Genomic DNA, 27,231 nt, shown 5'->3' with positions numbered 1-27,231 from the left:
TTAAGAGGGTGTATTTCTCCCGGGATGACTTCTGTCCCGGAAGCCAAGCAGAAAATTTCTATCTGGTCTTAACAAGATAACGTAGCACTTGGGGGCAAAGATACACCCCAGTAGTCCTGCACTAGACACCAAGATGGAGAAGATCTCTACAGCCACCATGACCTCCCCCTTGGCACTGTGGTAGACAGGCAGAAAAGTGAGCCAGACAATGCAGAACAACAGCATGCTGAAGGTCAGGAACTTGGCCTCATTGAACGTATTAGGCAGGTTCCTGGCCAGGAAAGCCAAAGTGAAGCTGACCAGAGCCAAGAAGCCCAGGTATCCCAGGACACAGTAGAAAGCAGTGAGGGAGCCCTTGTTACACAGGATGATGAGGTGGCCATGTTCAGAGTGTGCATCTGTGTCAATGAAGGGAGGAGAGGTTCCCAGCCAGATTCCACAGAGAGTCACCTGGATCAGGGTGCAGATGGGGATGATGAAGTTAGGAGCTCCTGATAGCATAAGCCACCTCATCCTTCTCCCTGGAGAAGTGACCTTGAAGGCCAGAACCACAGTTACAGTTTTGGCCAAGACAGCAGAAACAGCTACAGTGAACACAACTCCAAATGTGGTCTGTTGTAGAATGCAGGTGCTGGTGTTGGGACGGCCAATGAAGAGCAAGGAACAGAGGAAGCAGAAGATGAGGGAGATAAGTAGGATGTAGCTGAGAGCTTGATTATTAGCCTTGACAATGGGAGTGTTCTTGTGTTTCACAAAGACCCCAAGAACAACTGTTGTGAGTGTAGATAAAGAAAGAGCCATGCAGGCCAAGGCCATCCCTAAGGGTTCTTCATAAGTCAAGAATCTTGCAGCTCTTGGGAGGCACTGGTTTCTCTCTGTATTGGCATACTGATGATCTGGACACTTCATACACTGCTCCATATCTAGTGAAGAATTCAAATAAACATTTATCCATTTCCAATACTTAAAAGGAAATTAGAAAGTCCCTGTCTAGAGATAATACTGACACGTGAATTCTTAGTAGCATAAAGTAAATATTAACAAGTATTACCAGACATGATCACTATTATTTTTATGTCTTCGTCATGTTCCCACACTCATTCCCATATTCTCATACTTTAGTCTGATTGAAATTCTTTTGCTTGTAATGACCATCACAAATACTGTTACTTGCCATTTCTAATATCCTATGAATAATTTTCTCTGCCTCTTCATGCTGCCATAATTCTCAGACATGTGTGCACAAGTCAAACCCCTTATTCAAAATTGTGGGTAGTAAAACTTTGCAACTTCCTCTATATTCTCTATACAATATAAATTGGACAACTGTGACCCTTCCTTGAAATTGTTATATTTGTCTCTTCTACTCACCTATAGAGGATGGAGAAATCACTCTTTGAAACTATAAAGTCATAATATGCACAACACTTTTGCCTGCATCTTACACCAAACCAAACCCAGAGTATTTTCTCCATTGCAAGAACAGTTCTAAGATCTAGGAAATAAAGATATACACGATCTGGGTTTTCTTTGTAGTCTGAAGGTAATTTTGAAGAAGATGGGGTCCTCGTGCTTAAAAAGATTTGCACTTACTCTGATAGATGTTAAGCTTACATTACTGAGTATTTGAATAAACATATATACAATAGACCAGAAAAAATTAATCTTATGCATAAATCAGAGTCCATGATGTTTTTTTCAAGAAGAATCAACCAGTGTCACAATTAGATGATTAAGTGAAGGAAGGAAGAATTTGATTCTGTAATCATAATATACAACTTTTGCATTGGCTTGCATGGATTGGGGATACCAGCAAAGAAAATGAATTTCTCACTATGGCATGAGCACGGTGTGCAATCAAAGCAACAGGCTGCCTTTTCTTCCTGAGGGGATTTCCTGAATCCAGGACCACAACTCTCACTGCAGGCAGATTGAGTAGGCTGAGGACAAGCAGATATTTGTCAGTAATTGTTTAGACTTTACATAATGCTCCAACAATCCATAGTATTAAAATACTGAATTATTAGAACAGAATCTAGAGGGGGGACTAAGATGGCAACTGGGCAGTAGGGAAACACCACAGCTCTCCCCCCCAAAAAAGAGAGTTCAAGTTCCATCGCTTAATCTCCCCAAGTGACCGGCAACAACAAAAAGACAAACACCCTGAGAAAAACAGAAGGAGGAAAAAAAAACAAAATAAGAGAGAAAAAGAAGAATTTCAGACAAAAGAAAAGCGAAGACCCCTCCCCCAATCTTTACTGGCAACACTGCTGCACGTGAAGCCGCTGCCAGCCCAGCCCAGTGGGGGCTGCCAGAGTCCTAGAGACACAGGGGTTTGTCTGCAGGTCACCCACACAGAAGCCACCTAAGGTACCGATGTTGGACCTGCTGATCGCTATGAACAGAGAAACCTCTGAGCCAGGAGCTTGCACAAAAATCCCACCCCCACCCCTCACTGTATATCTGAGCAGAGAGGTTCCATCACACCAAAGCCACTATGCACGACACTGGGAACCCCAGAGCTACAGAGGACACCCACAGAACAGCAGAGCAGAAGAACTTCAAGGAACCAGTGCTGATCCAGAGAACATAAGCAGAGACAAACCCCAGTGCTCAGTGCATGGAGGCCCCTCCCCTACCTCTTGGGCAGATGCTGGAGGCCCACCCTATGGCGCAGACCAGAACAGCATCAACTGAGACAGAGACAGAAGTGAAACATGCAGAGCGACCACCGCCCATCCCAGCCCACAACCACCTCAACTGAACTCTGATTGCAACAACAACCAATGACCTACATCACACAGAAACAGCTACTAGCTCCAGGGTGAGTACCCTACAAGGGACAGTGTATACCTCAAGGGAGACCACAGCTGGTGGGAATCCCCAGACCCTGACCCAGCCTCCCTATCCCAACATCTGGACCACAGGACCCACTAAAAATGGGAACTTTTCGAGAGCTTCATCAGCCCATGGAGCACACACAGCTGGCCAGGCTAGAGCAAGAGTGCCCCTGGAAGGGACATTAAATGCCCAAGCCAGGAACACCGCCATTGTGTCAAGACAACCAACAGTGGAAGAAATTTGAACTGTGTATTCCAGGCTGCATAACCTAGGCAGGATACACAACAGCACAGGTCCAACCGGCATGCCCCAGGCTAGGGGCTGGGACCAGGCCTGGGAATCCAGTGCCTGAGCAACACAACAAATTCCTCCCAACTGAAGTCAGAAGCTGAGCATATGCCTCAGCAGAGGGGAGAAAAACAGGGAACTGCACCCCTTGGGAAGCACGCCTGTGACAGCAAAAGACCCGAGGGGTCAGGACAAGAGAAGCCCAATCCATACCAGAACCTGACCCATATATTCTAGGCTGGGAATTGGACAACACAGGCCATAAGCATCTGATAATAGTCATGATCTTAGGCTGGTAAGGTGGCTCAGCAGTAGAGTGCTGGTCTTGGGTGCATGAGGCCGTGGATCTGAATACTCAGCAACACATAAGCAGAAAGGGACCGAAATGGTGCTGTGGCTCAAATGGTAGGGTGCCAGCCTTGACCTGTAGAACTGAGGAACAGCACCCAGGCCCAGAGTTCAAACCCACAACCGGCCAAAAAAAAATATCAGGAGCCCATAGCAGACTCCAACATCTGGAAGAGTGCATCCAGCACATCCGATCTTGCCAAGAGCATCTGTAGGAGAAAACAGGAGCAGTCTAGGCCATTCAACCTTCTAAAGGCAGGAACTGCCAGTGATCTACAGCAGAGAGCCAAGAACCCCTATGTGGTTCAGACCAACAACTGGAGGTTGGCTCCCAACAGAACCGAAATCAGTTACAGACTCTCTACCAGCACAGAAACAGCAACCAAGCAATGACAAACACCTATTGAACAAAACAAAATTTCAGATTAGTCTCCAATAATCCCTGAATCCCCTGCAAAATCACAGAGAAAAATTACAAGGTTTATCAATACCCAGGATAGCAAGCTATCACCAAAAGCAAGCAGCCAAGCAGAGGAGAGCTCCAGTGGGAGCAAACAGGAATGGAAGACAAAAGCTACATCCAAGAGATGCTGTAGGCAATGACTCAAGAAATAAAGCAAGAAATAGACCAGAAATTGAAAGAGCACAGGGTCGAAATATCGAAAGAGATGCAGGATATCAAACAGGAGATGCAAGCAAAAATAGAGGCAGACCACACCTCACTACGAGGTGAGATTAGCGCCAAAATAGAGGCAGTACACTCCTCATTGAAAGGTGAGATTAGGACTTTGAGAACCAAAATTAAATCCATAAATGAGTCCATTTCCTCCATGCAAACCACAATGGAAGACACAGATAACAGAGAGAACGAAATGAAATGTAGATTGTCAGATACAGAAGACAGAATATACCAACTGGACCAAAAAATTACAGATATGGAAAAATCACATAAATTATGCCGAAGGGAAGTTCAAGAGTAAGCAGATAGTGCCAAGAAATTTAACCTTCGTATAACTGGAGTGGACGAAGGTGAGGAATATCAAAGCAAGGGAATGCAACACATATTCAACAAGATAATCAGTGAAAATTTCCCCATCTCAAAAAAGAACATCTTACCTACATTACAGAAGCATATAGAAAACCTAACAAGCAACATCCCAGGAGAAACACCTCTAGACACATTATAGTAAAAATGATAGGTCTGAATAATAAGGAAACAATCTTGCATGCAGCAAAAATGAAGAAGGAGTTCTACTACAACGGGAAAAAATTAGAATCACTGCAGATCTCCACACAAACACTGAATGCAAGAAAGGCCTGGGAAAGTACCATACGAGCCCTGAGAGCAAACAACTGCCAACCCAGACTGATATACCCGGCAAAGATAGCATTCACATTCGATGGAGAACTGAAAAATTTTAATAGCAAAGAAAAACTAAATGAATACATAAACATTAAGCCAGCATTACAAAGAATACTAAGAGGGGGAACACAACCTGAAGATAGCAAAAGGGAACAGGGACCTGTACCCAGACAGGCAGTAATAGACATCTAACTGAGCAAACACAGGAGGAAAGGAAAGAAGAAAAACTTAGGAAAACAAGGAATGACAGGGACCACAATGCATCTCTCTATACTGTCTTTTAATATTATCAGGCTTAATTCTCCAATCAAAAGAAAAAGAACTGCAGACTGGATCAGAAAACATGACCCATCCATCTGTTGCCTTCAGGAGACCCACTTCTCAGCCAAACATACAAACAAACTCAGAGTGAAGGGTTGAAAAGGATCTACCAATCAAATGCCCCCAGTAAGAAAGCAGGTGTAGCAATAAAGCAGGTGTAGCAATCCTGATATCTGACAAAATGAACTTTTCATTGAATTCAATGCACAAAGACAAGGACGGACACAACATAATAATACAGGGAACAATCCAAGAGGAGAATATTACTATCATCAACTTACATTCCGCAAACATTGGTGCACACAAATATGTTAGGCAAATACTCTCAAACTTACAGAATAAAATAGATCCCAATCTGATAATACTAGGAGACTTTAATGCCCCACTCTCACCAAGGGTTAGGTCTACCAACCAGAGGATTGGCAAAGAAGCTACCGAGTTAAGTGAGGCCATACTTCATGTGGAACTAACTGACATCTACCGAGTATTTCACACTGAATCAACAGAGTACACATTCTTCTCAGCAACTCATGGAATTTTCTCCAATATAGACCATATCAAAGTTCATTCAAGGAACTTAAGGAAATACAAGGGGATCAACATAATCCCCTGTATCCTATCTGACCACAGTGGAATCAAACTAGTTCTCAATAACAAAGCATACCGCAGAAATTACTCAAATACATGAAAATTGAACAGTACACTTCTAAGCAATGCCTGGGTAATGGAAGTGATCAAAGATGAAATTTAAATATTCCTACAACTCAATGACAATGAAAAACACATCACAAAGAAACTTGTGGACACAGCAAAAACAGTCCTGAGGGGCAAATTTATTGCCCTCAGTGCCGACATCAAGAAAATGGAGACAGACTAAGTAAATAATCTCATGTTGCAATTAAAACAGCTAGAAAAAAAAAAGAAAAAATGGAACCTAGAGTTACTAGATGGAGCCAGATAACCAAACTAAGAGTGGAGATCAATGAAATAGAGAATTGGAGAATCATAGCCAAAATTAACCAAAGAAAAAGCTGTTTCTTTGAAAAAATAAACAACATTGATGGACCACTGGCAAGATTAATTTAAAAAAAGAAGAGAGGAAACCCATATTAACAGGATTAGGGATGCCATAGGAAAAATCACAACACATACCCAAGATATCCAAACAATTTTAACTGACTACTTTCAAAAGTTATACTCTCTAAAGAAAGAAAACCTGGCACAAATGGGTGCATTTTTAGAGTAACACAAGTTGCCCAAACTGAGCAAAGAAGTAAATCAATTAAATAAGCCAATATCCTACAACAAGATACAGGAAGCAATCAGAAGTCTTCCAACAGAGAAAAGCCCAGGACCAGATGGATTGACAAGAGAATTCTTAAAGACACTTAAAGAAGACCCTTAAGATCCGTAAAGAAGGAATAATACCCATACTCCTCAAGCTCTTCAGAGAAATAGAGAGAGCTATCCCAAACTCATTCTATGATACCAATATCACACTCATCCCAAAAACAGACAAAGACCCAACTAAAAAAGAGAATTACAGTCCAATTTCCTTGATGAACAGATGCACAGATCCTTAACAATATTCATCCAGAAAAACATTAAAAATCATAGACTACAACGAGGTAGGTTTCATCCCAGAGATTCAGGGATGGTTAACATATGTAAGTCAAAAAATGTAATCCAACACATCAACAGAGCCAACGTCAAGAATCACATGATTATCTACACAGATGCAGAAATCGCCTTTGATAAAATTCAACATTCATTCAAGCTAAAAGCTCTGGAGAAAATAGGAATAGAAGGAACTTTTCTTAAAACAATAAAAGCCATTTACTACAGACTAATAGCCAATATTAAACTTAATGGGGAAAAGTTACAACCAATTCTCCTAAAATCAGGCAAAAAGGCAAGGATGCCTTGTCTCTACTCCTCTTCAATATAGTCCTGGAACCCTTAGCCAGGCAATAAGGTGAGAAAAAGACACTAAAGGGATCCATATAGGAAAAGAAGAAGTTAAACTATCCCTTTTTGCAGATGACATGATACTATACATTCACGATCACAAAAACTCCATCCCCAAACTCTTAGAAATCATAAATCACTTTGGCAAAGTAGCAGGATACAAAATCAACCCACAAATATCAGTTGTCTTCCTGTACACTGACAATGTACAAGCAGAGTGGGAAATAAAGGAAGCAAACCCATTCACAATAACCTCCCCCAAAATGAAATATTTAGGAACTAACCTAGCCACAGATGTAAAAGAACTATTTAATGAAAACTATAAACAGTTAAAGAAAGAAATTACAGAAGACACTAGGAAATGGAAAGACCTCCCATGCTCTTGGATAGGCAGACTTAATATAGTGAAAATGGCAATACTGCCAAAATTAATATACAAATTCAATGCAATTCCTATTAAAATCCCAATGACATACATCTCTAAAATATAGAAAATAGTCCAAAAATCAATGTGGAACAACAAAAGACCTAGAATAGCCAAAACAATTCTAGGGAATAAAGATAACATGGAAGAGATATCCATGCCAAACTTCAAGCTCTATTATAGAAACATAAAAACAAAGACAGCATGGTACTGGCATGAAAACAGACCCGAAGACCAATGGAATAGAATAGAAGATCCAAAAATAAAACCACAGGCCTCCAGTCAGCTGATACTTGACAAAGAGGCCAAAGACATACAATGGAAGAAACACAGTCTCTTCAACCATTGATGCTGGGAAAACTGGGTGGCCACATGGAGAAGACTAAAAGTGGACCCCAGGCTATAATCATGCACTAATATCAACTCAAGACAGAATAAAGACCTTAACATTAAACCAGCATCTCTGAAACTATTGCAGGACAGAGTAGGAGAGAAACTTGAACTTATAGGCACAGGAAGGAAATTCCTGAACAGAGTCCCAGGGTCACAACAAATTGGAAAGTGTCTCGACAAATGGGACTACCTTAATATAAAAAGCTTCTGCACAGCTAAATCTATAACAACCAAGCCAGAAAAGCAACCATCTAATTGGGAAAAAAAATATTTACCAGCAATATATCAGGGAAGGGGTTTATATCCAGTACATACAGGGAACTCAAGAAACAAATCCCTTCCAAAACAATTACTAATTGGGAAAGGGAACTAAAGAGAGACTTCTCAGATGAAGAGATAAAAATGGCAAAGAAACACATGAGGAAATGTTTACCATCGCTGGATGTGAAGAAAATGCAAATAAAGACAACACTGAGATGCCACTTTACCCCAGTCAGAATGTCCCACATCATCAAGGCAGCCAACGACAAATGCTGGAGGGGATGTGGAGAAAGAGGAACCCTATTACACTGCTGGTGGGAATGTACACTTATACAACCACTTTGGAAAGCAGTCTGGAGGGTCTTTAGAAAGCTGAATATTGACATCCCTTATGACTGAGTCATACCACTTCTAGGCATCTATCCTGAACAACAGGAACCACTATACAAGGACACATGCACCTCCACGTTTATTGCAGCACTGTTCATAATAGCCAGGATATTGCAGAAGATCGAATTGCAGAAGATCGAATCTCAGGAATTGAAGACAGTCTAGATATTATAGAGAAAGAACATACAACCATCCAAGACAAGTCCAAGAAATATGATAGTTCTGTCCAACCCTTGGAAGACATCTTCAGAAGGCCTAATCTAAGGATAATGGGTGTAGAGGAGCAGCTAGAAACAGAAGTTAATGGCCTAGGAAATTTATTGAACAGGATCCTAGCAGAGAACTTCCCAAACATGCAAAAAGATAGGCCTATTCAGATACAAGAAACTTTTAGAACCCCAAATAGAACAGACCAGAATAGGACATACCACTGCCACATTATAATCCACACACGACCAAATCAAACCAAGGAAAAGATCCTTAAAGCTGTCAAGGAGAAAAGATTAATCACCTATAAAGGGAAACCAATTAGAATCACCTCAGATTTCTCAGCAGGGACAATCAAAACAAGAAGAGCCTGGAATGATGTATGCCATGCCCAAAAAAACAAACAACTATCAACCAAGAATTCTGTAACCAGCTAAACTCTCCTTCATAACTGAAGGCCAAATAAAAATCTTCCATAGCAAATAAAAATGAAACAATACATCTCCACCAAACCAGCCCTACAAAAGATTGTTAAAGATGCCCCACACATAGAAAACCAACAAGACCACAATAAAGTCCAAGAAACTGCATCCAAACTGAGATTCCAAAAACCATAGGAAGAACACAGTTTTTGCAGCCCACAAGAAGGTTGATAACATGGCAAGAATCCCAAATACCTCTCAGTCTTATATCTTAATGTTAACGGACTTAACTCTCCAATTAAGCGACACAGACTGTCTAGTTGGATTAAAAAACAAGACCCTTCTATCTGCTGCCTTCAGGAGTCACATCTTGCCCGTAAAAAAAACACATTTTCAATGTTAAAGGCTGGAACAAAATCTACCAAGCAAACGGCCCCCATAAAACAGGCGGGAGTTGCAATCCTAATATCAGATAAAATAGACTTCAAATTAAAATTTGTGAGAAGAGATAAAGACGGTGGCTACATACTAATTAAGGGATATCTCCTTCAGGAGGATATTACAATTCTAAATATCTATTCGCCAAACAATGGAACACCCAAATTTATCCAAGAAACACTACTTTCCCTCAAATCCCATATAGATCCAAAGACATTAATTGTTGGAGATTTTAACACACCAATCTCCACACTAGATAGTTCAACTCGGCAAAAAGTCAACAGAGAAACTCCAGATCTAAACAGCTGCATAGATCAACAAGATTTAACAGACAATTACCAAACATTTCACCCAGCAGCATCAGAATACACATTTTTCTCAGCAGCACAAGGAACATTTTCTAAAATAGAAGACATTTTAGGCCACAAAGCAAACTTGTCTAAATTCAGAAACATTGAAGTTATACCTTGCATTCTATCTGACCAAAAGGGAATAAAATTAGAACTCAACACCAAATGCCACCAAAAAAATCCGGTATCACATGGAGGCTGAACAACACACTGTTGAATCACGAGTGGGTCATGGAAGGGATTAGAAAGGAAATTCTAATGTTCATGCTATTCAACAAAAATGAACACACAAATTAAGAGCTCCTCTGGGACACAGCAAAAGCAGCACTCAGAGGCAAGTTTATAGCTCTGAGCTCCTACATCAACAAATTGGAGAGATCTACAACCAACAATTTAATGACACATCTAAACCTCCTTGAAAAAGAGTAGCAAGATAAACCCCAATCCAGTACACAGAAAGAAATAATTAAAAGTAAATCAGAATTAAATGAATCAGAATCCAAAAAATTATAGAAACAATCAACAAAACAAAGAGTTGGTTCTTCGACAAACTTAACAAAATTGACAGACCCTTAGCAAGTCTTTTCAGAAAAAGATGAGAACACACCCAAATTAATAAACTCAGAGATGAGAATGGAAACATCACCACAGAAACAACAAAGATTCAGAACACTAAAAGGGAATAGTTCTCAAAACTTTATGCTAATAAATTTGAGAACTTAACAGAAATGGAACTTTTCCTAGCAAATATTGTCAAGCCAAAACTAAACCAAGATGAGTTTAACCATCTTAACAGGCCCATATCAAGCATTGAAATAGAAACAGCAATAAGAGCCCTGCCAGCTAAGAAAACTCCAGGACCAGATGGTGTTACAGCGGAATTTTACATGGCCTTCAAAGCAGAGTTAACAACAATACTCCTCCAATTCTTCAATGAAATTGAAAGAGAGAGTTCAGTACGTAACACATTCTATGAAGCCATCATAAGCCTCATTCCAAAACCAGGCAAGGACACATCAAAGAAAGAGAACTATAGACCCATTTCTTTGATGAAAATTGATGTAAAACTTCTCAACAAATTTTGGCCAATCAACTTCAACAATTCTTCCAAAAAATTATACACCACGATCAAACAGGATTCATTTCAGGGATGCAAAGCTGGTTCAATATATGCAAATCAATTAATATTATTCATCACATCAACAGGGGCAAGAAAAAGGACCGCATGGTTATCTCAACAGATGCAGAAAAAGCATTCGACAAGATCCAACACCCCTTTATGATGAAGGTTTTGGAAAAATTAGGAATCCAAGAAATATTCCTCAATACAATAAAGGCTGTATATGACAAATCTACAGCCAGCATTATACTTAATGGTGAAAAACTAAAGCCATTTCCTCTTAACTCAGGAACAAGACAAGGATGTCCACTCTCTCCACTTCTCTTCAATCTAGTATCAAATTGCCTAGGTTCAGCAATAAGACAAGATGCAGACATAATGTTGATCCATATAGGGAAAGAAGAAATAAAACACTCCCTCTTTGCATATAACCTGATCTTGTATTTAAAGAATCCCAGAGATTCCACTCCCAAATTACTCAAGCTGCTTCAAAACTTTGTCAAAGTAGCAGGGTTTAAAATTAACCCACCCAAATCAATGGCTTTTCTGTATGCCAACAATGAGAAAAGTGGGGCTGAAATTAGGAAAGCAACCCCATTTGTAATAGCCCCACAAAAAATAAAATATCTAGTAATTAACTTAACCGAAGAAGTGAAGGACCTCTATGATGAAAACTTTGAAATCTTCAAAAAGGAAATCAAAGCAGAACTTATAAAATGGCAAAACCTCCCATGCTCCTGGATTGGAAAGATTAACATCATGAAAATGGCAATACTTCCCAAGGGTAACTACAAATTCAAAGCGATACCTATCAAAATTCCAACCTCATTCTTCAAGGAAATAGAAGAGCCAATCCAAAAATTCATATGGAACAATAAAAACCCTGAATAGCAAAAACGCTCTTCCATGGAAAGAACACTGCTGGAGGAATATCAATACCAAATTTCAAAGTCTACTATAAAGCCATAGTAATCAAAACAGCTTGGTACTGGCACAAGAACAGACCTCAGGACCAATGGAATAGAATTGAAAACACAGAAATGAACCTACAGACCTATAGCCATCTAATATTTGATAAGTGAGCTAGAAAAACAGTGGAAGAAAGACAGCTTCTTCAGTAAATGGTGCTGGCAAAATTGGTTCACTACTTGTAGAAAACTAAAGCTAGATCCTTATATATCACCCTGCACCAGAATCAACTCCAAATGGATCAAAGACCACGAAGTCAAAGCAGACACTCTGAAAACATCACAGGATGGAATAGGAGAAACCCTACGTCTCCTAGGCCCAAACTGAAATTTTCTGAATAGAGACGCGGAAACACAACCAATCAAAGAAAGGTTGGACAAATGGGATTGCATGAAGTTGCAGAGCTTATGCATGGCAAAGGAGATAGCTAGCAAGATTAATAGAAAGCCCATGGATTGGGAGAAGATCTTTACTAACCATACAACAGACAAGGGTCTCATATCTATAATATACTTAGAAATCAAAAAATTAAAACCCCAACAACAAATCCTCAAAGAAACAACTACCCAATTAATAAGTGGGTAATGACTTAAAGAGAAACTTCTCTGAAGAAGAAAGAAGGATGGCCAATAGACACATGAAGAAATGCTCAACGTCCCTAGCCATAAAAGAAATGCAAATCAAAACAAAATGGAGATACCACCTCACTCCAGTTAGAATGGCAAAAATCAAGAACTCTAACTACAACTGATGCTGGTGGAGATGTGGACAGAAGGGAACCTTACTTCATTGTTGGTGGGAATGTAATCTTGTTCAACCACTTTGGAAAGCAGTATGGAGGTTCCTCAAAAGACCTCACATAGAGCTCCCCTATAACCCAGCAATCCCACTTTTGGGCATTTACCCAAATGTTTACAAACAAGGCCACACTAAATCTACCAGCACAACTATGTTTATTGCAGCATTATTTACCATAGCTAAGATCTGGAACCAACCCAGATGCCCCTCAGTAGATGAATGGATCAAGAAAATGTGGTATATATACACAATGGAATTCTATGCCTCCATCAGAAAGAATGACATTGCCCCATTTGTTAGGAAATTGAAAAACTTGGAAAAAATTATATTAAGTGAAGTAAGCCAGGCCCAAAGAAACATAGGTCCCATGGTTTCCCTTATTGCAATATCTTGTATATGTATGAGTCAAGTGGAAAAGATCAGATAATGTGATGTTAGGAAAATGAACCCTTAGATATGTACTTTAATGTTTTTTTTTCTTTCATGCATTTCTAACGCATTTATAAGATTATCTCTTCTTTGCTTTGTATGTCCCTTTCCCACAGTATAACCCCTGCTTTCACTATAGTTGATGTCAGTGTAACTTGTGGAGGACATGGGTAAAAACAAGTCGTTTAAGGATACAGGTGGACCTGTTGCAACAATGAGATGTACAAGTTGTCATGTCGAAAACGAGCTTTACAACGTTGGTGCGGGAAGGGGGAGGGGGGACGGATTGGGTGGGGGAGTGGGGGAGGCTGGGAAGGGATGTGAAGTGTAAACAAAGGAGGAGGCTGCAATGCTTGATAATAAATGTACACATAATCCTGCCCATGTAATTCTTACCACTCTGTACACTATGTTCACAAAAAATAAAATAAAATAAAAAATAAAAAATGAAAAAAGAAATATGTATTTTATGACACTATTCTAAATCACCATGTAGAGACTGTGAATGTCTATTTTTTTTGTCCTAGTCCCAGGGTTTGATATAAGTACATGTTCATTTTCCTTGGGCTTTTTTCTCCTGAAGGTAAGCACTCTACCACTTGACCTGAGGTTCCATCTGAGGTTTTTGATGGTCAATTGAGAAAAGAGTCTCAAAGACTTTTCTGCCCAGTTGGACTTTCAACAGATATGTAATCTTAGTCCTGAGGATATTTTTCTCCTGAGTAGATAGGATTACAGGCATGAGTCACTAGTGTCCAGCCCTGCTTTTATGGTGGTTAAATGAAAATAAGCCTCTCAGAGAAGATCCTGCTTGGACTGCCTTCAAACCACAATATTTTTATCTTAGTCTCCTAATTAGCTAGTATTACAGGAATAGGTTGCTGGCATCCAACCAGATATACATTTTAAGGCTGAAATTTTCTTATATGTTATCCAACCAGATATACATTTTAAGGCTGAAATTTTCTTACTTATATGTCCTTAAAATCATTGCAATTAAACCCAACCCACCTCTATTGTTCCTATGGCCCAGTGTACCATATCTTCAGATAAAGACAGTTGATGAGCATATGGAGAAAACTTTCCTACTTTCACCTCAAGTTCAAGACCTTCTGGGAAATTCCATATGTTTACAATGTCATAGTCTGCTTCCAATTTCCTTTTCTCATCCAAAGTCACTTGATCTCCAGCAGTATTGTGAAACTGGATGTTCTTCAGAAAAGAGTGCAGCTAAAAGACATACATCATCTTATGGTGAAGTACATCCTGAGTTACGAAAGAAAACCTGAAGAAAAAAAGTTCCTGATTGCCTTTAAATTTTGATGTAGAATGAAAGAATAGTAGAACCACCTAATGAAGCATTCCAGAAGAGAATCTATGGAGGAATAAAAATAATTTTGCCAAATCTTGGTCACTCAGCAAAGGGGTAGATGCAATCTTTTCAAAAGAAACCAAGTCTAGAGAGTCACAAATAAGATGACTCTCAGTAGGCTAGCCAGTGTTTCCCACAACCACTAATTTTATGCATGTTGCTAATCTGAACTTGGTAAAATTTTAATATTTAAAGTAGAATAAAACTAGGTCCCTTATCCAAAATGTGGATAATTCTATTCAGCAGGTCATTCTTTTGCTATTAGATAAGAAACTCATAGGGAAACTCAAGGTGCATTTATAGTTTTCAAAACATCTGCTATATGGGAGGGGTCAAAGCAACAGCAATATATACAAGACAATATTTTGGAAATGATCTGTACAATTTTAGGGGGAGAGGGAGGGAAAGTAAGAGAAAAACGAATGAAGGGGTAACAAGTTTGACAAGAAATGTACTTACTATCTTACTTGTGTAACTGTAACCGCTCTGTATATCATCTTGACAATAAAAAATACGGAAAACTATCTCCTATGAATATTTGAGGCTATTTGTAATTAAAAGAATTTATGAAACATGGAACTCACTTGAACCTTGTTATGGCCTGCTTTTCCTGAAGAGCACTAAAATACGTCCAGAGTACTTCACAGACATTTAAACAAACATTATTTGTTGGATTTGGAAAACATACCAAAAATGCTTAAATTTTATATGGCATGAAAACTATCTAGGAAGTGACATTGCCTATGGGGTATGTGATCTAACACAGAAGGCCTTACCTGTGCAGGGGAAGTCACTGCCCCTTCCCTCTTTCCCACTGTTTGTGCTTCTGTTTGATGAAGAAGCAGCTCATGGAGAGCCTGGGCCACAGCATACACAGCATTGTATATATGGTAACTGTCTCCAGACATAGTCGTGTCAAAAATGTGTCCAGGCAACAAATCCAAGGAGGCTTCGTGAGGACAGTTCTCCCACATTACACAGTCTGACTCTGAATCTGAACAATTAAAAGACAGAAACCATAGCCTTGCTAGGAAAAAGTCTTCTGGATATTTGAAAGGGTTAACTGCCTTGACAAAATCTGTGAATCCCAAAATATCTGGATGATATTGTGAAAAAATGAGAGGTACATGTAATGAACCTAATACAAAATATTTCCTCCTCATGGTGAACTCTAGCTGTGAGTTCATGATACAAACTTTTCCTTTTACTAAAAATTGCTCAATACATCTTACGATATCTAGTAAGGCTTCATTATCACCATGTATGATGAGGACGTTTGCTGAAGATTTATTAATCTGTTTATAAAGTGCCATGACTTTAAAAACATATGCCAAGCCAGAGGTTGGGATTGCTAGCTCAAAGTCTACACAAATTCTATTCTTGTCCATCTCTTCTTTTAATTCAGGAAGAATCCACAAGCCATTCTCATCTTGTGAGGTCAATAGTCCAACCCAGTTCCAGCTGAAATGAAGGAGTAAGGAGATCAGGGCAATGGCTATCGATGTGTCCTTTGAGGCCATCTGATACAGAGCAAGAAAGTTTTTATGGTCACTCAGAGCATGATCAAAAGGCCCAAATGTAAGCTAAACGGAATGAAAATTGAATGTTTCATGAATGAGAAGATTTCTATCCATTATGATCTCACTTATGATATGTATTAAATAACCATTTGAAGTAGGTGGAAGGTAGATTTTTCTTAGTTTAAAAAATTGTTTTTAATAGTTGTACATTTCAATTTGTTCCTACAAAGCTCCTTGATCTTTGTCACTATTTCCATCAACTCATTCAATCTATAGCAACTCTACCCATTCATTGACTTTCCTTGGTCCATTTTCACACACACACATCTGAATATGTATATATATCTAAATATCTATATATAGACATATACATACATATATGTGATATGTTGTATTTTCCCAACATCTACTCCATATTTCTCTGCCCCTTTGCACATCCCTCTAACAACTCTCCACAGACAAGTTATGCTTCAATGTTCTAGTGCTAGTTTTTTATATCTCTTTGTTGATCAGAAATGTTATACCATGGGATTCCACCTCTATGTGTACCATAGTTTACAGATTAATCAAATCTATTTGTAAATGGATATGTGTGTGTCCTATATTTATTTTATATTACATGTTCATATTTTAGATTTAACTTTCACATATGAGAGAACACATGTCCCTTTCCCTTTGTGAGTCTGAGTTATATCATTCAACATAATATCTTACGTGCATGTGCACACATGTGTGTGTGTGTGTGAGTGAGAGAGAGTGTGTGTGTGTGTGTACTATTGTAGGAGCATGAACTCAAGGCCTCGTGTACTTCCTTGGCTTTCTCCCTCAAAGCTACCTCTCTATCACTCAAACCACACATTACTTCCTGCTTTTTGTTGGTTAATTAGAGATTTCTCCTTAGTAGCTTGGTTTGCAGTTAGCCATCAGGACACAGCTCAACATATTGCTATACTTTAAAGTCATTTTTCCATTTCCTGATTTTTTAAGAAAATTATTGACAATGCTTAAAAGTCCAAACAATCTCTTTGTGGCTCTAACTTTTCCAGTCCCTTTACTAAAAATGGTAGTGTGGATCTCTATTACTTTGAATACTTACTCTTGATATCACAAAATTTGATAGGCTCATAAATCCAGTATCTTCCTATAATTATCTTCTAACAGATGAAATGGCACCAAATTAGATACTTTTTTATATCCCTTCACTCCTCCCACTCTCACCTGGGGAAACCTGTACAGGTTCAGCAATATACCAATCTGGGAAGATAATAATCCTGATGGTCCTGTCAGTACTGCTATAGACTTGCTCACTCTCACACAAGAGTAGTTTGGAAGGTTGTCCTTCCCAAAGAGGCTCGTGAAGGGATTTTTAAATGTTTTCCAAGTTTCCATATGAGCATTACAGATATTAAATCCTAGCGTCAAGTTATGTAAAATATGAGGATTTTCATCGATCTCTTCAATAGCAAAAGCCAAGGCCAAAACAAACTGGTAGGTGTTGAAGATAAACCTGCATAATGAGCATAGAAATTTAAAACTTATCAATTTGATGGACTAAGTACTTGCTTCTGTGCCAATGAATATGTTAAAGCATTATCCCAACTATGATGGAATGCAAATATAGTCTTTTATGCTTCTCTATGGGATTAAGGACATGAAGGGAATTTGTCATGCATAAGATTAAGAAACTTAAGAGAGAGCTTGCTTATTCCCCATAATCACATGCACCACAGCAAACACTAATGTTGTCCATTAAACATGGAATAGTCTTTCATGAGACACCAAATATTCTCTTGCCTTTTATCTTCGAGTAACTAGCTCCACTGTGTGAAAAATCTTGTGTTTTCGGTCACCCAGTTTATCTTATGTGGTTATAAGGCAGGCTGGGCTAAGTAATACATCTTCAATAGTTATTTAAGGAAGATTCTATATTAAGTTTCTCTAACTAACAGACCTGAAATATTGAACAGCTCTTCCTGCAATATCAGCCAGAAGACAGCTCAAATACCAGGTGAAGGAATTTTATTCTTATTTATGTAATAAAACCAAGGGGATGAATCTAACTGCAAGCACATCATAATGGAGAAAGAAATCTCCAACATGAAGAGTAATGAAAGAATTGTAAACTTTACATTGAAATCCAAAGATTCAAGGCCACCATTGTAAAATGCAGTAATCTCTATTGCCTTCCCAATATTGTTAGGTTGAGATTCTAGAAAGACTACAGAGGAATAAAGAGAATCAACACTTTGCTCTCTCTCTGTTATGTCTGTGCAATGGTGTGAGTATGTGTACACACACATTCTAAAGAAATAATATTGAATCAATACATATTGTTTAAAAAGGAAATAATGGAGGCTAGGAAGAAATAAAAATGTGAGGCTTAACTTGTTTAACTCATGGTATACACATACTTGAAATTTCAATTTGGAAGCCTATCATGTTAATGATGTCTTCTAAACAGAAACAAATAGTAAGCTTGAATAAAGTCTAATTGAACATATGCATATATAGGAGGAACCTGAAAGTAAGAATGAAGACATGTGGGAAATGATTGGTCAAAAGCTGACAACACTATTTTGAAAAAGCAAATATTAGTGTATTGAGGATTTAGTAAATGGTTGAGAATGACAAAAGTTAAAATGCTTGTTCTAAGAAGCAATGGCAGAATTTAACTTTCCTAATGTAGACAATGATAGAAATATGAGATAGCTAGAGATGAAAGCTTAATCAAATATTTGACCACAACACATACTCGTGTACAGAAGCTATAAATGGAACTCATAACACATAGGTATTCCTCTGTTTTCCTAATGGCTGACTCCTCATTAGAATCCATAGAATCCTGGAGAGCACGGCAGACAATCTTTAAAAGATTAGGGACAAAAATGGATAAATTGGGTACTAAGATTACTGTTGCCAGCAAAGACATCCATTAGAAGTGAAGGATAAAAGGGTAAAGATATTCCCAGACAAGTACAATTAAAAGAATATACTCCCACACACCTGTTCCACAAAAAAAAAACAACAAAAGTATTCTATTTGTCATCCAAATTTAATGCACATGTAATATGACCACTTTGTGAGAAAATCAGAATGGGTAGACAGCTGTTTGAAGAAGTTTTTAAATGGGAAATGTTAAATGTTTATGGAACCACTGTATACAAAAATAAATAGTTATTTTTACATAGTTAACAGAAAAGCATTTTGTGCAAAAGATTGAACCATAGATGAGTAATAAAAGTATTCAAGAATGTGTAAAACCTACTAGTGAAAGTGGCTATAAAACTAGTTGAAAATACTCTAACATTGTAAATGTGCTAGCAAAATCACACACACAATTTTTATGCAGAGGGAAAAATTGTTAATATAATTACATCTTGTAATTACTGTAGAATCTAAAATTGGATATCCAATATTACAAATGATAAGAGGAATATAATGCAGTTGCAGTTCCTGTTTGTCTTTAACATTTCATCTTACTGTATTAAATGAAAGATTTAATTTAAAAGTAAATTAAAAGATTTCATTATGACATTTCTGAACATTCATTTATGGACTTTGATCATAGCCCTCTATTGCTTGTATGTTTATTTTCTCTTTTTATTTCATCCTCCTCATCCCAGAGAGTTGTTATTCCAAAATAGCTTCTTGTCATCTATTTTCAGCCCAGTAATTACCAGAAAATATATAACAGCAAATGAAAGCACATAATCCAGTAATCAAAAGACACTACTATTGAACTTCCTTCCTAACCACTGAAGGAGAGAAAAAGTCGAAGAAGCTTCAATTAACATGGAGAACAAATTACATAATAGCAATAAGGAACTGTGACCTGTCAACAATGACTGCAAAGGTAAATGCATGAAATTCTACCAGTAAGAGCTAAAATGGCTGAATGAATAAAAACCCAAGGCCAAAGGAAACGTTGATGCCAAGAAACTCACTTCACCATCAGTGGCCCTCAGTGAGTATAAGAAAGGTCAGTAAATACAATTGAAATACAAAAGAAACTAGGAGTGTGTATAACATATCCAGTAGACTTTAATCAAAGCAATGAAGTGACATTTTGTAATGTAATGATGAAGATATCAAGTTTACAAGATGAAATAGCAATTCAAAATGTGTATTTACATACTATACAATCACTAAACTATGTTAAGCAGACTTTGATAGTCCTCAATATAATAATAGCTGAAGATTTTATGGATGGATCATTCTGACAAAATCAACAGGGAGGCAGCAGATCTAAATTTCAAACTTGATCAGAAGATCCTCACATACACCAGCTGAACACCTCATTCAACTTCTGAGTAAAACTTCTCTCCAAGCAAACAATCATGGGATGGGACACAAAGCCATCCAGATTTTTAAAATGTTGAAAGTTTATTGAGCATATATACAAACACATATAGTAAGGATAGAAATTAAAAAGGAAAATAAGCATATAACATGAAAATTACATGAATTATCCATTAACCAAAATTAAGTAGTAAAATAATAATTAAGATTATTCAATTTAATTAAATGATTAATGGATGATAAAGTGAATTGTTTTCAAGGCAAATTTCAAGAAATAAATATAATGAAAACCATAAATAAATGAAAATAAATGAAAATAAAATGAAATAAATAAAATGAAAACCATATTGTTATAGAAAAAGGGGAATAAAAGGAAAACATAACCTTTCCTATAAATCAAGAGAACAGATAATTAGCTGAAGCACCTGCACTGCATCTGAAGGAACTAGAAACAAATTGATTTTTTTATTGTACTGTTTTCTGTTCTTCTTTTTCCTCTTTTTCCATTTTTCCTTTCGCTTTTTCTTTGGTATAATCCCCTCTTGTCCTGTTTGTTATTCCTCTAAAGTTTTGCATATAAGCTTATTTAATTTGTGGAAGAGAATGGAAAACAGAAAGGGTGGGACAAAAGGTGAAACAATTAAGCAATGATACACATTAGACAATATGGCATAAACTATACCCCTTGTCAGGGAGAGTAGTTGGGATAGAAGAAACTGAAGGAGAATGAGGGAGGGAGTGACACTGTTCAAAAAGAAATATACTCACTAGCTTAATTATTTAACCCCTTTGTATATATTCTTTACAATGTAATTTTTAAAAATTGAAAATAAAATAATGAAGATAAAAGAAAATAAAAAAAAACTATGGCTATAGAAAATTTAGGAAATGGTAAAAACTTCCACAAGTTAGTAAAAGGAATGAAATAATCAAGTAGAAACAGTGAGACAAAAGGTATGCCAATTTAACAGTAATACTTACTAGACACTGCTTTGGAAATGAATTTTACATCTTGGAGCAGAAGAGGAGTCAGGCGATCAAGAAGTGGGAGGAAACATGTGGAGGCATAACATTGTTCAAAAAGAAATGTATTCTTTACCTGACTTACATAGCTATAACCTCTCTATAATCATCTTTATATTAAAATTAAATTCAAAAAGAAAAGGAAATAGAGTATGAAAACACAGAAGCAATAATCAATCAAGCAAAGAGGACGTTCTACAAATCAAAAGGTAGATAAAACTGAAGTAAATATCACGAAGAGCTTACCATCATAGAAAGAAGAATATACTTGGATGGAAACTAGATTTCTCTCTTACTTGTAGGCAGAAAACCGCTCAAAAGTACATGCGAGATAAAATAATGAAACTGAGGTGTTTCTCTAGCAAAAGGATGGGATGTCAGGGTAGAGAAGACACAGAGCATTTATGTGTGCACTTGGAGTTACCATTGCCCATCCTGAGAACAAATTTGTAAATGGAAATACAATGATGAGTTACTTACGGCTTGTTCTGTCCATCTCCAGAATCATCACTTTGAGTGCGATCTGTTCCCAAAGTGTAGAGAGGGAAAAACCCAGCAATCATTTCATCTCCATCCATGTGTGCTCGTTGCTTCATAGTAGAAAAGCAGCCAGTGCCAGCACAGGACCTGATAAGGAGGGGAAGCTGGAGAAGAACAATTGTGAACATCAAAAGGCTCATTTTTGACGCACCTGCCTAGGTGAAATTCTGGCTGTCAGGTATATATATTCATAAATCTTTTTATTGGTGTCTATGTGTCTTTTTATTGACAGAGAGGTACACTGTAGCGCATCTTTCATTAAAGCCTCTGTGAATCCTCAGGAATAATGGGTAAAACTTCCCTGGGGCTCTGCATCTGTGGCCCTGAATGCAGAGAAAAACATGAATTGAAAACATGTTTGCAGATTCTCCTTCTTCATCCTAAGTAATGTGATTTCCTCCAGGACAGCAGATAGTGATGCCCCAGGGATGAAGTTGTCTTTGATGTATTTGCTCTAATATCTGTGTCAAGGAACTATTTGCATCAAAGTTATTTGGGATGACGCAACCGGATTGCATCAGAATATGCCATTTCAGGTGCATGGTGAAATGGCCAAAAAAAATTATGCCAGTGAGATGTCAATGAAAGATATTATTGCATCATACCCAGATGGTAAATTCACACACCTATTATCCAAAACAGCTACAGAACATTGCTGGTTGATTCAAGCAGGTTACAGTCCAGATTCAATATACAGAGGTCTCTACAAATGCATCCATTTACCATTGCCTAAGGAAGCAACAATGTTCCTGATCTATTGATTGTTTACTTTGTTGTGCTAAAAGTTTTTAGTTTGATATAATCCCAGTTGGTATTTCTTGTTCTTGTTTACTGAGCTATTTGGAGTTTTAATCAGGAAGTTACTACCTAAACGAAATTTTCCATTTTTGTCCATATTGTAGTACTTTATCTCAAGTTTTAGCTCATAAATATCAGGGTGCTGAAAAACAATGATCATTCACAATATAGGGCATCCTTGGTACTTGGACACGGTGTCCAGGGAAGATGGCCGCAAGTGTGTGCCTAAAGAACCTCTGTGAAAAGAAGCATTTAATCAGCACATGGGCTGGCCTTGTGTGTACACATGTGGGGTCTATACACCCAGGGGCATGGCTGCCTGGCGCTCTCTCTCTCTCTCTCTCTCTCTCTCTCTCTCTCTCTCTCTCTCTCTCTCTCTCTCTCTCTCTCTCTCTCTCTCTCTCTCTCTCTCTCTCTCTCTCTCTCTCTCTCTCTCTCTCTGCAGACAGCAATTGCTTCCAGGACTCTGAGTAAAGTCCCACAAAAGACAAATGCATCAAAAACGGACACAATGGAATTATATGCTTCCATAAGACAGAATAATACTGTGCCACTCAGAAGGAAATGGAAAAATGTGGAAAAAATTATATTAAGTAAAGTAAGCCATACCCACAGAGACATAGGTTGCATGGTTTCCCTCCTTTTTTCTAACTAGAATATTCATATAAGTTAAAAGTAAACACGCTGGATGATAAAAGCCAAAAATACACTGGATGGAAAAAGACAAAAAAATACACAAAAACACATGATAAATTATACTGGACTCCAATCATTCACACTGTGAGACCCAAGGAGGATATTCTAAAGAGGGTCATGAATCCCAATAAGTGATTGCATATGAGCATATAAAATGATATTTATAGATATGAACTCAAAGACTTGGAAATGAAGGTTTCGATATTTTGTTTATGTTTTCTTTGTCTTGTTTTTATTTTCTGTACATTTTGTCTTGTATGTCAGTTTAACCCTTTTGGGGAGTGTAAAGGGGGAGCATAAAAATTGTAGGACAAAATGCAGCAGAGATAATCACTAGACACGATTTTGAAAATGAACTACAACTCGTGAGCAAGATTGGGATGATAAAAATGGAGGAAGAAAGGGTAGGGTTGATGCTGTTCAAAAAGAAATGTATTCATTAATTGACTTACTTAACAGTAAGCCATCTGTATGTCACTTTTACCATAACAGTAAAAGAATAATCTTCTAAGATGAAGTATGTATCCATTAAGTGTTTGTAAGAATTAAGGGGATATTGAATTGAATTATAATTGCAGATGTTCCACATACACTAATGGCAAAAATAGGGCATTTCTGCTCAAAATGAATAGTACAACAAAGATTTTACCTGCTATTTGAGGAGATAGAGTATCTCTATGCCCCTAGAATTATTGTATGTATAGTTTGTCTTCCCTAATGCCATTAGGATATCACAGTACATCACATTGTCACTTTAACCTGGACAGGGTTAAGTCTATTACAAGGTGTTGTAGAACTTGACTTCACAGCCCACCCTTTCTGTACACCTACCATAAGTTAGCAAACACCCAGCATATACTGAACTATCTGTTCAAAAGGTGAGTGCCAATTCTAATACCATGGGACTCTTTACCTGCAGGAAGAACATAAGGAATAGGCTTGTGAAGTATGTGCTCAGAGAAGCATCCTTTTTGGCTGATGTCAGAACCACGTGTCCATAAACAGTGGTGGTGCTAGCTTAGGCTGGTCCTTTGAAGTGTGCTGTCCACAGCTGTGGAAACTTTTCTGTGCCTCTCTTTCCTTATAAGTATAACATTCTCTTCATATAGTTTCAGTTATCTGAGGCAAGAAACAAAGAAGACATTTTTATGAAGAAGACACCAGATTCTATCTGGAAGAAATTTCCTAACCTAGATATATACAGAGCAAGGATAGCAGAGATCAGACTGAGAAGACTCTAGTCACACAGACATATCTGGGGTTGGTTGTCCATATGTATGGAGCACCTACAGCATAAAAGCATTATTTCTAGAAACTGAGTGTAGTTTCTTAAGATGATCAGGAAACCCACGCTCTGCTGGGCTTCAGGAAATAGAGAACTCTCTTTAACACTAGAAATCCTGAAGAGTTCAGTAGGTGTGAAGTCCTCAAAGACTCATCTAGACAGAATGAAATTCTCAACTCCAGTTTGAACTTCATATCATAGGACCAACTCAGAAAGTAAGAATGCTTTGGTTTCAAGGGAGGATAATTTTCTTCAGCATGTTGATGTGTGTGTGTGTGTGTGTGTGTGTGTGTGTGTGTGTGTGTGTGTGTGTGTGTGTGTGTGTGTGTGTATGTGTGTGTATGTGTGTTGGACATGGGCAAGCACTAGAGGCCATAAGTGTTGTGATGTGCCCTAGAACCCTGAGGATTGGGTCTTTTTCTACAGGAAGAAGAAGACATAGAATGGTGGGTATTGTTTTCAGCTCTGGACGAGGCTGCAGCTTAAAGTTTAACTCTGTGACAAGTCATTCTCATGACAGAGAAAGGTCATCCTTTCAGAAAAGAATACAGCTACTAACAACATTTTGTCTCTGGCTTCCTCCCTAGAGTTTATCATCACTAAATACTTGCCTCCTCCTTTGTTTTCCCCCTACCATTACATCCGTCCCACCTCAACAACTACCACACCCCCTTGCCGAAGTTGTAAAGTTCATTTTCAACATAATGTCTTGTACATCTCATTGTTATATCGGTCAACTTGTATCCTTTTCTAAGCATTTTGTTTTTTCCCTTCTCCTCCCTGAATTAGAGTAGATGCAGGGCAATGAAAACAAATACAGTGACAGTAGGGGTTATACCATGAGGGGAGAACATGTAAAGCAACAAAAAATTACATGGCACATTATAAATACATTAGAAACTATAGTAAGAAAGAAAAAACATATTTGTGTCCCTATCTTGGGGTTCATTTCACTTAACATCATCATATATGGTCATATGTACATAGCTTTTGGCCTTTACTGTTTGTCCTACATATGTACTAGATATTGCAAATAAGGTAAACCGTGGAACCTATGTTTCTTTGGGCCTGGCTTACTTCACTTAATATAATTTTTTCCAAGTCTTTCCATTTCCTATAAAATGGGGCAATGTAATTATTTCTGATAGAAGCATAAAATTCCAATATATATATATATAAAATATATGCTACATTTTCTTGATACATTCATCTACTGAGAGGCATCTGGGTGGGTCCCATATCTTAACTATGGGAAATAATGCTGTGATAAACATACTGTGCTGATAGCTTTAGTATTGCCTTGTCGGTGATCATTTGGGTAGATGCCCCAAACTGTAATTTCTGGGTTATAGAGGAGCTCTATGTGGAGTCTTTTGAGGAAACTCCATACTACTTTCCAAAGTAGTTGAACAAGTTTTCACTCTCAACAACAATGCAGTAAAGTTCCCTTCTATCCACATCCCCTCCAGCATCTGTTGTGATTAGAGATTTTGATTATAGCCATTCTAACTGGGGTGGGGTGTAATCTCAATGTTGTTTTGATTTGCATTTCTTTTATGTCTAGAGAAATAGAGCATTTCTTCATGTGTCTATTGGGCATTCTAATTTCCTCTTCAGAGAAGTTTCTCTGTAAGTCTTTAGCCCACTTATTTATTGGGCAGTTGTTTCTTTGAGGATTTGTTGTTGGGGGATGTAGTTTTTTGAGTTCAGGTATATTTCAGATATGAGACCCTCGTCTGTTGTATGGCTAGTGATGATCTTCTCTCAATCTGTGGGCTTTCTATTGATATTGCTAACTATGCCTTTGCCATGCAGAAGCTCTGGAATTTTATGCAATCCTATTTGTCTAACCTTTCTTTGATTTGTTGTGTTTCTGGATTTCTATTAAAAAATTTCAGCCTATGTCAAGGAGATCTATCGTTTCTCCTATTTTGATCTGTAATGTTTTCAGGGTTACTGCCTTGACTCCAAGGTCTTTGATCCATTTGGAGTTGATTCTTGTGCAGGGTGATATATAAGGATCTAGCTTTAGTTTTCTAAAAGTGATTAACCAATTTTGCCAGCACCATTTACTGAAGAGGTTGGTTTTTTCCATTCTATTTTTTAGCTCCTTTATCGAAAATTAGGTGGCTATAGGTCTGTGGGTTCATTTCTGGGTTTTCAATTCTATTCCTTTTGTTGTGAGGTCTGTTCTTGTGCCAGTACCGAGATGTTTTTATTATTATGGCTTGGTAGTAGAGTTTGAAAATTGATACTGATATTCCTCCAACACTGTTCTTTCTATTAAGTATCATTTTTGCTATTTGGGGTCTTTTATTGTTCCATATGACTTTTTGGATTGACTCTTCTATTTTCTTGAAGAACGAGC

General features: G+C 37.8%; 1 protein-coding gene across 1 annotated transcript; it reads right to left on the bottom strand.

Moving 5' to 3' along the window:
- Positions 1 to 22,140, bottom strand: LOC138820349 (vomeronasal type-2 receptor 116-like). Its single transcript, XM_070011992.1, has 6 exons — positions 22,025 to 22,140; positions 17,441 to 17,729; positions 15,479 to 16,285; positions 14,342 to 14,560; positions 1,832 to 1,940; positions 1 to 938 (listed from the first exon to the last, which is right to left on the bottom strand). Exons 1-6 carry the CDS (start codon positions 22,138 to 22,140, stop codon positions 1 to 3), a joined length of 2,478 nt encoding a protein of 825 aa, XP_069868093.1.
- Positions 22,141 to 27,231: the final 5,091 nt, after the last annotated feature.

This window comes from Dipodomys merriami, unplaced genomic scaffold (genome assembly GCF_024711535.1).
Source record: "Dipodomys merriami isolate MVZ:Mamm:240054 unplaced genomic scaffold, mDipMer1.0.p SCAF_865, whole genome shotgun sequence".
NCBI lineage: Eukaryota > Metazoa > Chordata > Mammalia > Rodentia > Heteromyidae > Dipodomys > Dipodomys merriami.
Note: the sequence above shows the minus strand (reverse complement) of the source record. Positions and strands in the feature narration are given on the sequence as shown.